Source organism: Lichenostomus cassidix, chromosome 2, assembly GCF_008360975.1.
Source record: "Lichenostomus cassidix isolate B80296 chromosome 2, HeHo_3.0, whole genome shotgun sequence".
Classification (NCBI taxonomy): domain Eukaryota; kingdom Metazoa; phylum Chordata; class Aves; order Passeriformes; family Meliphagidae; genus Lichenostomus; species Lichenostomus cassidix.
Window position 1 is genome coordinate 82,085,558 of NC_139482.1, and position 13,288 is coordinate 82,098,845.

Consider the following 13,288-nt stretch of genomic DNA (forward strand, 5'->3'; position numbering starts at 1 on the left):
CACGGAATTGAATCTGCAGTTATGAGTACAATGAAATGTCTGAGTACTTTTGCAATTTGTAAATTTAAATTCCATTAATTAGTCAAAATGAAATATATCTCTCTGCAGAAGCAGATATATATGTATATATGTGGTATTGTAAGTACCATATATATCACTGCACCTAATTGCATTCAAAAACAGTAGAAAAAAGCATATAAAAGTGAAACAAAGTGCACAGTGGAGTCAAGAGTGAAACAATTTTTCCAAAACCAGCTGTAAGACTGGTATTAAGGGTACTGGGCTGTCTCTGGAAACCCAACACTGAGGTTTACCTTTGAATGCCAGCCCACAACCACTTACAAGCAACATTGCTGGTAACCAGTGTAACAAACAACCAAATCTAGTTTTGCTATAGCCAGTCTGGCCTTCTGGAAACTGCAGGTCAAGTTTATACGGAAGGCAACAGGTTTCATCCAAGTTCATATTCACTCATCCCAATAATTATGTTTCTTTCCAATGTCAGCAAAGGCTTCCTGCCTGGAGTGCCCCATGCCACTCCCATATAACCTTCAGGGCTGTAATCAGATTGCAGGGATTTCTTTAAGCACAAAGAATAAATAGATTAAGGTAAAAAGTGTTGAAATGATCAGTGGAGGAGAAACTTTGAATCAAAAATTTTATATACCCTGAATTTAGTTTATGATCCCAACACCTTGAAAATCTGGCAAGTTTCTTTCCTCAATAGTAGAAAACTGTGAGATGAGCACTCCAAACTGAGGAAAGTCTTATTTAGTCTTGGATGTTTTTTTCAGGATGTCTTGAACCAAAATATCATGATTCTCACCAAAGTACTTCGACAGGGATGGAGTACAAAATCTTCCATGCTTCAAGTGCTAGACTGCTATTTTTCTTGAGGATGCCAGATGTTCTGTTGACCATTTCCAAAGGAGTTCTAGAAATGCAATTCTGCAACTTTAAAACTATATTTAACGTATAAAGACTTCTGGAAATATTCTGGTGATGTCATTTGTTGCAGCTGTTCACTTTAAAGGAAAACTTAACTAGCGAGGGGAAGTATTGATTGAGCATAAGGAAGTAGTCTAAAAATGAAGGAGAAAAATGAAAGACAAAACATGTTCTATGTCTTTATTTGATCAGATGATGTAACCGAAATTGCTGACAGAATTTAAGGATAACAACTATGCAGTGTTTTCATACAGATGCAGAAAGTTATTTATTAGTGTAAAAGCCTGTTTTCTTCTGTATAGTTTTTAGATATTACACTAGATTTCATTGTGTCTACTATGCTATGGACAAAAGCTTGAGAGGGCTTGGAATCTGTACTTATAGGTTCTTTATTTATAAAATGAGCTGATATTTTCCTCCTGTATGTCTGTTTTTAATGTGCCTAATCTAATGAAAAATTCTGGCATGCTGATAATAATAGGGCAGAAAACAAATGGCTGTTTTTCTCTAGCTTGAGAAAAAAAAACCCCAGCATTTTGCTGCATGCTAAATCTATATTTCAGATAATATTAAAAAGTATATTTCTAATTTGATTATGATAATAGCATATATGATGCTCTTTGTTAAGGAAGAAGAGGATTATAATTAGTTTAATGAATGGAACCAGAAATTAAAGAAAGAAAAGGGAAAAGCATTTACAGTACATAATTTACTGAAAAGGATTTCTGGTATCATGCCATCTCTATTTGAAATGTTCATTTAATTTAGACCCATAAAAATGAAATCTGAGAGATTAACTGAATTTTAACAAAAATAAATTTCCTATGATGGAAGCTTTTTTTCTGTTATACAATACATAATGTAATTAAAAATATGTCTTTTTCTTCCATCTATTGTTTATATATATAGTTTATATCTTCAGAAAAAGCTTAGGACCTGGCTAAACAAAACTGAAGGATAAATTCCAGAATTTTGATTTGGAAATCTACTCGGTGATATTGCTGAGGGAAGAACAGGCATTATACTGCGCATTAAAAAAAAAAAATCTGAATAAGACACCAGAATCCTCATATGGCTTTTCTTCTTTTCTTCTGGTTGGATTGTTTTTGATTTGGCAGATACAGAGATTGGGGGGAGGAGTGAGGTGGAAAGGTCTATGAGTTCTTTAGTGAATGCGGTAGAATCTCTGTTAATGGGAAATCTCGAAGTGTTCAGGGTCAGCACTAATGGACAAAGTGGCAAGATAGGGACCAAACTGAGTAAGAATATTAAATGATGCATTCTCACTGTGCCTGCACTTTATGAAAGCTAAAGGTCAGTAGGTGGGATACTGTTCACCTAAGACTCAGTGCTTTACATAGGCACAGCACCAGATCCCTGTGTGTGCAATTAGCACTGCAGACACTTTTTATTCCCTGATGCAAACAGAGTAATGATGCTCTAATATAGTTCTGACTGAAGAACATAAGATGTCTGTTGTTTTTGTGCAGCTGTCCATATTTAACTTTTTGTTCCTCATGGTGGGGATCCATTCCAGACAAGATGTTTCTATCCAGCTACAGGGTTCTTGCTGAGTAAATGTCCCTGAAATTACCCCTGAGTGGGATTTGTTCTCTTGTGACTGAACTTGGCATATTACCAAAAGCCCAGTCTCTTGTTTCACAAAAGACAGCAGCTGCACCAAACGAAAACCTTGTACATGAGCCTTCCTAGCAAAACAAACCTCAGACACATTTCTATGTTCAACAGCATCTAGATAACATTTCACCGTGAATAGTATTTTGCTATTTTAGAATTAACTAAATAAGGAATCCACTGCTTCTCACTGGTTATGCAAAAAGATCAGGATTAACCAATCCATATCTTATGGTAAAGATGACCATAGAAAAAGGATTCAATTTGCCATAGGTATGGCTGAAAGCTGAGCCAGTAAAAATTCTGCATATACTCAATTTACAATATCCTATAAGTGGATATAAATTAATGAAAAAGAACACTTCTGGTATCCTCTTTCCACTATCACCCTTCTACTTTTTGCTAACTCTTTGTTTAGAGAGGTATCTAAAGGCAGTTAACTTCTGTGGCACCATCCAAACCAACCAAGATATAATGATTTTATATCTTTGCTATTGAGAGCAAAGGACCATTCTAATTAGTCCACAGCAGGTTTGTCATAATCATGTTAGTTTAGCATTAAAATATATTTTGATGCCGTGCTTCATTATGTAAAATGCAGAATTTTTTCTCCCCAGACTCCTGAATCTTGTTAACAGGAGATACATATTTATATTTTCTCTAGAGCTGGTATTTGTAGATCCTGCAGTTAATGCATTTACTTTGTGTCTAAATGATTAATCATATATTTAGTTCTTTTAATCAGAAATGTAGAAAACCACTAAGAGGAAAATCATTCTGTTACTCAGAATCTTTTGAAAACTTTTTTCTTTCAAAGCTCAGATTTTTTTATCATTAAGTGTCTTCATTTTGACAGGTCTTTCTGTACATGTAAATCAGCATCATTGAGCGTTGAATTGATGTTGGAATAAATAGGATAGATTTAGTGTCATTATGGGTAATGAGACACCCTTGCAATCAAGCTTGCTTCTTAGCAATGAATGCAATTTCAAGTAATGCTGTAGAGCTACAAAGTGAAGGCCAAAGTCTCTTAAATCAGGATAATATTATACTTTTTCCTGTATTGTCTTTTAAGTTACTAGCCTATAATATCCTGTGTTTTGCATTACTCTTGATATTTAGGGAATGCAGCCATATGTGTGGGCATAGGTACACAAAGAATACACAGCAACATTTCCCTTTGTCTCAAGTCCTGCCTCTTCAATACTCAACACGATTGATATGCATATAATATTAGATATGGTACAACATCCAATAGGAGCACCATATGGTTTTAAACGTGTTTCCTTAGGGCAGGTACTACCAAAGAGAAAAGAGAAGTAAACCTGGTGAGCACTAATTCTCATGTACCTTTCTTTCTCCTGTGCTGGTCTGCTGACCTTGGCACACACACACTTACAACAGTGACGTGCTGGTGGCTGTGCTAACCCAAAAGGGACAAAAAGTGTGCATTGTGTGAAAGTGGTGCTGCACCAAGGAACCATGGCAAAGTGACTCAGACTCCTTCACCTGCGCACTTAAGGCTATGTGTGCTTTTCTTGTATCCCAAGGGTGGAACCCAGGGCCATGGGATTTGTTAAGCAACATTCAAATCTTTTTCTTTTCCTTTAAACAGGTCTGAAATGGATATACTGTCTGCTAGCTCTGAAGGTATTCTCATTGGGTATTGTCCACAGCAAGATGCCCTTGATGAACTTTTAACAGGGTGGGAGCATCTTTATTATTACTGCACACTACGTGGAATTCCAAAGCAAGATATCCACAAGGTAACTATCCAAAACAGATTTGCAGAGGGAACTATTGCCATGTTGGACTGTGGGGTTTATAGAACAATTGTACCTTTTTAACACAAGAAACTATCTAATATTTCATCTTAACGACTTTAGTAATAAGGTTTTTCATTACCACTATTTTATTTAAATAACGTGGATTTTTTCTGTATGTTATGCCAGTTCAAAACACAATAAGATCCCTGCAGATAGTAAAATAACATTATTGCAAATGAAATCTCAGGCACAAAAACCCTAAAGGAAATTAAATTTATGAATGGTTCAATGCCTTCACTATTGCACTTAAAAAACTCGGACAGAACACAACATATTTTGAGTCATGTACCTCTGAAACCCTCTTTTCTTCAGAGATACAAGTAAACTCTGAAGGAACTAAACATTGTTGTATGATTCTGTATAAAAAAAACCCAAAACTATACACTTGGGGGCTGAGATAGGAGCTGTCAGCACTCTGCTGTCTCAAACTTCACAAGAGGATAGCTGCAATCAAGCTGCATGCTGGGAGCAGTCCCTTAAATGCTTCAGCTGCCACACAAGGCCTGGGGTTGTCCAAGGAAAAGAGGCCAAAGCCATGTCAGAAAATGCTTTGAGAGCTTACTAACAAAGAAGTTGACAATATCTAGGAATATCCCTGGCAGCTTTTGGATTTACAGATACAGGTGTGGCTGAGTAGATCACCAGACTAAGCTCTTTTTTCTGTAATGAGGCAACCAATCAGACAACTCCAAAAATTAACTATGAAATGGATATAGTGTAAAATGTGAGGATTTTCTGTATCAGCAGATGGAATTTTACGGTATGACCAGACTTAAACAGCTCGGTCTTTTCTGCTTAATTGCATCTCTATTAACATGAGAAAATTGTGGTGTGATATGGAATTGGTATCTGTCAATTCCTGCTGTATAGATTGGTCCCAAGTAGAAGCTGTTGCTCTAGCACTGCCCTCATAACCTCCCAAATAGTGCCTGTTGTTTCCTTTTCATTTTTCCAGAAGCAAAACTGCATGAACTGAAATAGCTCCTTTTTTTTTGTTTTGTTTTGTTTTTTTGTTTTTTGTTTTTCTACTACCAAGCATTTTTCTGGCTGTTGCCTCAGAGTCTGATAAGTGGTTTGCAACCAGTTCCTTGATTGTATGGGAGAGGGCTGCCTCCTGGTTCTCTGCAGCCTGTATTCTTTTTCCTGCACAGATAGGTGCTATTTCAGGTAAAAGTATAATTCCTGTAAGGGACATCGAATATTCATCAGGACAGGCAATATTTTGAATTTTTACTCTCTTAAGCTGATCATTCAGGTGTTTCTGGATGAAAGCTGGGAATAATACGTGATTCTTGCAAGTCTTTGCTATTTGTCTTGGGTAGTGTCCATTGCCCAGGACAAAGCCTGGACTTTTAACTGTTTTAAAAATACAATTCTTGCAGACTGCTTAGAAATTATCATACAGTCTTTTGTTTGATTGTTTACCCTTCATAACTTATTGGTATTAATTTTTACTTCAGACTTCTAGCAGAGAACTGAAAACTTGTATATGTTTCCCTCGATCCAGACTAAATATATTAAGGGATGGTTGTTATTGCACTAAAGCCCTCCACTATAAGTATCTGTTTTCTCCATGAACTGGCAGCTCCTCCATAACAGTTAGCCTAAAAGTCTGTCATTGCTAACACCTACTGTCATGGCACTTTAATTGACATGATATTGATAACATCTTCTCTAGAGTTTTGTAGTCATTTAAAAGATTGCTATACATTTTATTATGTTATTAACTGCTTTTGGTCCTTCGTTTAATTCAAAATGGAGATCAAAGTTGTGCTGTTTAATTATGCACTAGTGCTCTTAAAATGCTTTAAACATGACTTTTAAGATTTTCTTTCTAATAAATCTCAAGGTTTCCCAACAGAGGTGTCTTTGAGTGAGAGCTGAGTAGGGTTTTTAGTGCTGTGCTACCTTCCTGGCTCCTGGATTGCAGACTCTTAGTTTTATTTTAGTACTCACAGGTGTGAGCATAAAGCTGTTCAGGAGGCACTGGCAGACACCTTCTTATTGGTAATACCTCATCTGCAAACAACAAGAGAGAGGCTTTGGGAAACGTGAACTGATCCATGCATTACAATGGACTGTTAATGATTGAATCCTACGCTGTCTGGAATGCCCTGCCAACACCAGGAGGGTGTGCCTGTGTGTGTCTGCACATGGATCCTGCTGTCACTGCTGGATTTGTGACTCCCTCAAGTCATCTGGCCTCCCAGCAGCAGCTATTTTGGAGGATGAGGAACAGTAGCTGTGTGGAGCCTTGAGAATAGAGAGATCTGTGGTGTGCTTATGTGACTTGATTTCATAGCAAACAGTCCCAAGTGGCACAGAGCTTTTCTCAGGTGCCTGGAAAGGTTTCCAGATTGTGAAATACAGGATGGTACCCACAGATTTCTGTGCTGTGCTTTTGGGTTGTCCCCTTGCTTGTGTGTATGTGAATGAATGCCACTGCAAATGCTGGCTCCTGTCTGCATTTGGTGAGAGGCCAGAAGGGTAGCCTGGCTTTTACTTTCTCTGTAGACAGTAAGAATAGTGCTTTCTCTGAAATACCTGACATTAGTGAATTCCATTTCAATGCAGAAGTATTAGGAATAACTGGAGTACCTAAGAGCTTCCACTTAATGTTCAGATCCAGCTATTCTGTGGGCGATTAATAGACAGCTACTGCAATGTCTGTTCTCAAGACCATTTGGGGAAGAATTTCTCAAGTGGTGTGGTAAGTCACACACATGTCCCTCTTCAAATGGATGAAAATCATTCATTTAGATATGAGTTATGTTACTGTGGTGCTCTGAGAGAAATGTTCACCTTCCTGGACCTCAGATGATCTAGGTGTAGGCTTAGACTATTCTTTATAATCTGCCTTCTGTGCCTTAGCATTACATTTGTGAAAGAGGGATCATCGTTCCATTCAGTTGTCTTAATTTTTTGTCTGCGTAGATTGCAGAGCAGAGTTTTTTGCCATATGCTTGCGATCAAGGCATCAAAACACTCTGGCAAATAATATTTAGCTGCTCTGGTCTCCCTCCATCAAAAACTGAAATGTGGCTATCTCAGAGGAAAACAAATGTTTTTGTCAGCAGGCCCTCCCGACTGTGTGGCACTGCTGTCAAGTGCTCAACAGCTGCTGTGCTGCGACTCAGAAATGGCTGGTGCCGGGGGAAAGTAAGTGTTTTAGCTGCCTATAAAGAAAAGAAGGCTTTGGAATGCTTTAGAGGAGCAGCTGTATGGAAACATAAGCTGTTATTTTCTCATCATTGCCTCCTGCCTATGACACAGCACTCCAAGCCTGCCTCTGAATGTTTACCAATGACTGTTTACACTAATATGCACAGACACATATATTCTAGAGAGTACATTAGTTTGATAAGGAAAGAAGCATACATTCACTTTGCTTTTTAAGAAATATGTGAGCAGGCAGGTGCCTAACAGGTTGTGTTGCTGCTGAAGTTGTCTATTGAGGCACTAACCTCAATGACCAAATCGTTTGCTAGACAGATTTATCAGCAGCAGGAGTTAAGTGCCTGACATAAAGTTGAGTGCACTTAATGTTGCAAAACAGTAATTAAATGAATGGGAAAGGAGCAGAAAAATGGGTCATTTACTATCAATGTTAAGCTTCACATGTAATGTGAAGTTTTGTTATACTCCACAAATCTGCTCTGAAAGTTTCTCTTTGCTGCAAAATTGAAAAAATTAGAGTAAAGCTTTTGGGTTAGATACTGATTTAGCATAGTAGTTTTAATTCTTATTTTTGGTTTTTTAATATATCAACTTCCTAGATCTCAATTTGTTCCAAAATACAGCACTCGGCCTGTCAAAAAATAAGACTTGTTAGCACAGCATTAAATGGCATCCCTCATTACCATTAAAACTTCTCTTGCAAATCTCAAAAGAGGCTTTATCAGGTATTCTGCAGCAAATTTTTGGAATGTCAGTATTCTTTCTCTATACATTAACTCTCCAGGAAGATTTTTGCTCTGATTCTAGAATCTCAATTATCTCCTTACATGTTATATTCCATAGGTGCTAGAAATAATAGTCTGTAAATTAATTTATTCTTTGAATGTTTACTTTCCTTTTTGGACCCCAAACAGAATTAGTGTGTACAGTTTTATGAGATTTTGGGATAAAAAATATTGTCCCCCAGAAGTTTGACCATGGGTACGCACTTTCCAAATGTAAGAAATCTAACAATTCTGAGTTTACTCAGAAGCCAAATAAATACTGTTCAGTGTGGAATGGACAAATGATTGCTATTTAAGATGTTCAAACTGCACTACATTCACTTACTCAGAACCTGACACTTTGAATTACTGCTTTAGACATACAAAATTATTTTTCAGATGACTCTGGAATTCAATCCCTGTTTATTATAATTTATACCGGGTATGATACACATTTCCAGTATTGGGTCAGATTTGCTTTATAATGATTTGTTTAAATAAATAGCAAGAAGTTATGTATTGTATTTAGTGTGTCAGAAATGATGCAAAACTCATCAATGGATACATAGTGTATTAGTGATACACAGCCTTTCAAATCAGGGTAGACTTGTTATGTTATTTCTAGTCTTTTAATAGATTGAGTCTTCACTAACTCCACCAAATTTTTCTGGAAGTCACACTGACTGAAAAGTCGAGTTACCTTATAGCCTCTAAAAACATAGTTTTTAGGAACTCCTCAAAATATTGGAGGATTTTGTTTAGATGCTACAGATTGAAGGGCTCATTCCAAGGCCTGTTCCAAATCTAGGTGAACTAGTTCAAAATAATTTTGGGGAAAATCTTTTGTTAAATATGTTAGAATTTATGAGGAAAAAAAAGTAAATAGTTTTAAGGAATATTGGAAAATAGGGAAACAGCTGATATATGTGAATTCTGTTATAATTTTGACTGCCAGTTGGGGAAGGAAGGAAAGAGTTTAAATACATTATTACAGCCATGAATAGACATTAAATATTTTTATGGTTCAAGTGTGCTTACAATGTATATATTTGCATATAACTCTGTGTCTTTTAATTTGGCCTCAATGTTATCAACTTGCTAAATAAATTGATGTATTTCCTCACTCTTCAGTGCTTAAAGTTACTGAAACATTATTGAAATAGAGCATCATGGTGAATATGACAGTGAGAGAAGGTTCTTGTGTATATCTCACATTCACTACAGGAAGGAAACAATTAGAACTGTAATTCTCTGGCACAAATGTGTGTATCTATATCTGAAGATTGGTCACATGTTCAGTTCTGACTTTCATTTAAAGTAGTTTAAGAGGGATTTTCATATTTATTTGACAGTGTACTATGATACAAACCACTGGCTATACAGATAAATGAAGTTATAATGAAGATATTCAGGCTCCTCTGCACTATAGCTAATATGTAATACATACCTAACATTTAATATTTCTAATCTCATTCAAATTATTGTTTTGTTGGTGTTTAGGTATTATTGATGAAGCTGAGACATTACTGGAAATATTATGATATGCATTAAAGAAAAGAGAAAACATTTTGGGGTGATCTCTTGAAAGAAGATTGAACTCTGCATTCTGATATTTGTTGAACCATAGTCTGCAGTGCTCTTTTGAAACATAAGAGTTGAGGAGGGTAGCGGGAGTAGGAGACTTTTTAGGTGCAACTGGAAAATATTTAGGAATAAGAAAGTTGGCCCTTCCTTCTGCCTTTATGTTGCTGATGTGATTCAGCTCCAAATCAGTTCTAAACTCATACGTTTTTCGCCAAAGAAGTGTATCTAGATATCAGGCCAGATTGTGTTGTGCACTATGATGCTCTGCAAGGTTTATCTTGGAAGCTCTCCACATTTAAAGCAGCAGCAAAGTCAGTGCTAAGAAACTATTCCCACCCATCTCTTTTTACCTGTTTACCTTTTAAACCTTGTCTTGAAAAATTTCTATAGCAGGAGGTTTGCTGGGCTTATCTCCTTGTATGAAACAGGAGATGGTGTAGTCATGCTGAATGCTTGAGTGCACATCAGAGAGAGGAGAATTCTATGTGTGGAATTGCAAATCTTGAGAAGTCAGTTCTTTTTAATGCTGCTCCCTAGAAAGAGCTTTATGTTCACAGCTGACACATGACTGAGTCTCCTTGGGGGTTGCAGACTACAAGAAGACCCAGCTAACTTGAATGGTTTCTTCTCTCTCTGGCATTATTCCTTGGTGTTCTAAATTCTTCCCCATGCAGGATTCATTGCCTCTTTAAAAGAATGGCATTTTGCTGACTTTAGATGACACTTCAAAGCAGTCTTAGAAAAGGTAGTTCTAGTCAAAGCTAAAGGATAGTTTTGACTACATTTCAGCTGTGATGCATAGTCCTCTTTTGCTTATTGTTTAATAAAGCTTGAAGCTTACTGTAGTTTAAAATGTATGTTAAGTTTGGTGTAAACTTGAGATTACGTATTTTTCACTTTATGGTTGTCATGATCCAATGATTAAGGTTGTTAGAAATGCCTCTGCCTGAATTAAGGTGCAAATGAGACCATATGCAAGTCAATAGTATGGGTTTTATTTGTTAGTAAATGTGAGAGAGAGGGAGAGGAAAAGAGAGAAAGGGAGAAGTAGGAAAAGAGGTGGGGGGAACAGAAGAAGGGTGACAGAGACAGAATAAAGAAAATATCACCATTAGTGGATCCCAACGATGTTGTGTTGATCCTCTCCAGCAGGTCTTCTTGGTGGTGATGGTGTTACAAATGGAGACAGGAGCTCAGATAAATCTCTGCCTTTTGCCCAGGCCTTTGGCAGCAGGCAGTAGCTCTTACTGGGGTGCCAGCACCCCAAGGCCTGGTCTCATTCACAAGTTCTTTAATAATGGCCGATTAGGTCTAATATGACATAAATTATCATTTATTAGACACAGAAAATAACAGACATAAGACTTAAGACAAAACTACATACTACACAGGAATAAAATAAAAGAAAAGTAACTACTAGTAGAGAGAATTCAGCATGCGAAAGGTACCTGTTATTACAGCTAACAAGAAATAATACAAGTTAGGAACAAATGTATCTTACCAATGCCAATTTGGTGCTGAAGTATACCTCAGAATCCTTTCACTCAGTTCCCAGGAAGGTAAACAGCAGAGCCTGCATCCAGACTCCTGGGAGAAGCCTTTGCATGTTTCCAGAATGTGTGTAGGAGACTTCTGTTTCTGTGATATTTCGTGCGTCTTTTATAGAGTAAAAGTGTGTCTTTCAGTCACATACTTATTCTTCATGTCTTTCTACATATGCTCTCCATACCAAGATGTGGTTTTTCGGTTGGAGGCCCCTGATGTTTGGGCACCAAGAGATAACCCCTTGCTGGGTGTCAGACCCAGCCTGAGTTATCTTATGGACCAGCCACGTGGTTAGAGGGAGAGGGGGGGGAATGTCCTGCCACAGATGATCTTCCTGAAAAGTGTAGAATTCCATGGGTTAACATACACTCAGGCCAGGTGGCAATGTCCAGGCATGTCCCCCTGGGGGAGGGGTCAGTCTCTTGCAGCAGACTCTGGATCTGTTGCATCACATGCAGTCCTGTGGTGCAAGGCCCATGGGGAGGACTTTGGGGGGTATTTGATGGATTGTGACACCCCCTCAGCTGCCTTTCATGTCAATTTCCCATAGATGTGGCCAGTGGGGTTAGGAGCTTCACAGCTGGGCCAGTTTGTGTAAGGGAGGATGGGTGTTCACTGCCTCTGACCAGAGGTCACACCCAAAACCTCCTCCCCTAGCCCCCTGTTTTGGGGGGGAGTCTGTGTAAACCTGGCTTCTGTGGGCCATAGTCTCCCCAACCCCAAATCGAGCCAGGGAAGAATCTCTGTGGCATTTGGCTCTCTCGTGTGTGCATTGCTTTCCCTCAGCCTTGTTTGATTCTCCCTAGGCCTGACTGAAAATAGTATCTTATCTCAGCAGCTTAATTTACAGTCCAAAGCTCTAGTCAGGTATCTTCAGGGAAGCTTCTTTGATTGCAGCTTCTTTATACAGTTTTTGTTATAATGGGCAAAATTTTATATCAGTGTTTGAGGCATGAACTATTTCAGTCTCTGACACTCGTCTTAAATTTTTATGAGCTTTTCTGTGTAATTTATGTGATTGTTGGTGAATGTGTAGGGGGATAACCCTGTAGTCACTAACATTCATACATTCCCAGTGGTAGGAGTCAAGTCAATTTTGTAGACAGGATAAACTGTCTACCATATACTTCAGAGGACTTCCCTTTGTGTGTTGCTGTGGTGTATAACAAGACCTATATTTTGAAGTGAAAAAAGCCACATAACAAAACAAAGCTCAGCTATTATGTTTTAGAATATAGCTCAGGTGATTAACCATTTTTAAAGCCACAGCAATAATCTCTAATTGGAAGTAAATTACTGTGAATTAACTTTGATATAGCAGAAGACTTGAACTTTTCAGTATACAATTACCTGTGGGAAGTATAACAATTGTTGATTAGGAGTTTTTTAAAAAAACTTTCTTCATCTAATGTAGACAGAGGAATATTTCTGTAATGTGGCTTTTTATGAGAACGTGAATTGCCGGCAGGTTATACATGCAGATACCCCAAACACAAATTACTAGGAATATTAGTGCAAGGGTTGTCACTGGAATTCTGTAGATTCTCACCACTGCAGCATTTTTTCTGCTTACAGACAACTTGCTCTCAGAAATGTCTCTTACTTTTATAAGCATCGCCTGAAATTTTTTTCTAAAAGGGTCATGAATATCTTGATCATTTTCAAAGGTGTTTGCATTAAACTCTCATATGAAAATTATTATTATGCTTGTGGCAGTTTGTCTGCGGCAGATAGTGAATATTAATCCACAATATTTTTTATTGATACTTTTTTCCTATTGGATTTTTAAATTAATTGGAGACTGTCCAT

The 13,288-nt window shown here is 37.6% G+C and overlaps 1 protein-coding gene across 1 annotated transcript in view; it reads left to right on the plus strand.

Annotated features, from left to right (window-relative positions):
* LOC146441689 (ATP-binding cassette sub-family A member 13-like) overlaps positions 1–13,288 on the plus strand; it is a 141,441-nt gene that overhangs the window by 105,651 nt on the left and 22,502 nt on the right. The window contains exon 38 of the mRNA XM_085052185.1: positions 4,199–4,349. Coding sequence (XP_084908311.1) covers positions 4,199–4,349 — 151 coding nt within the window. The remainder of the gene's footprint in view (positions 1–4,198; positions 4,350–13,288) is intronic.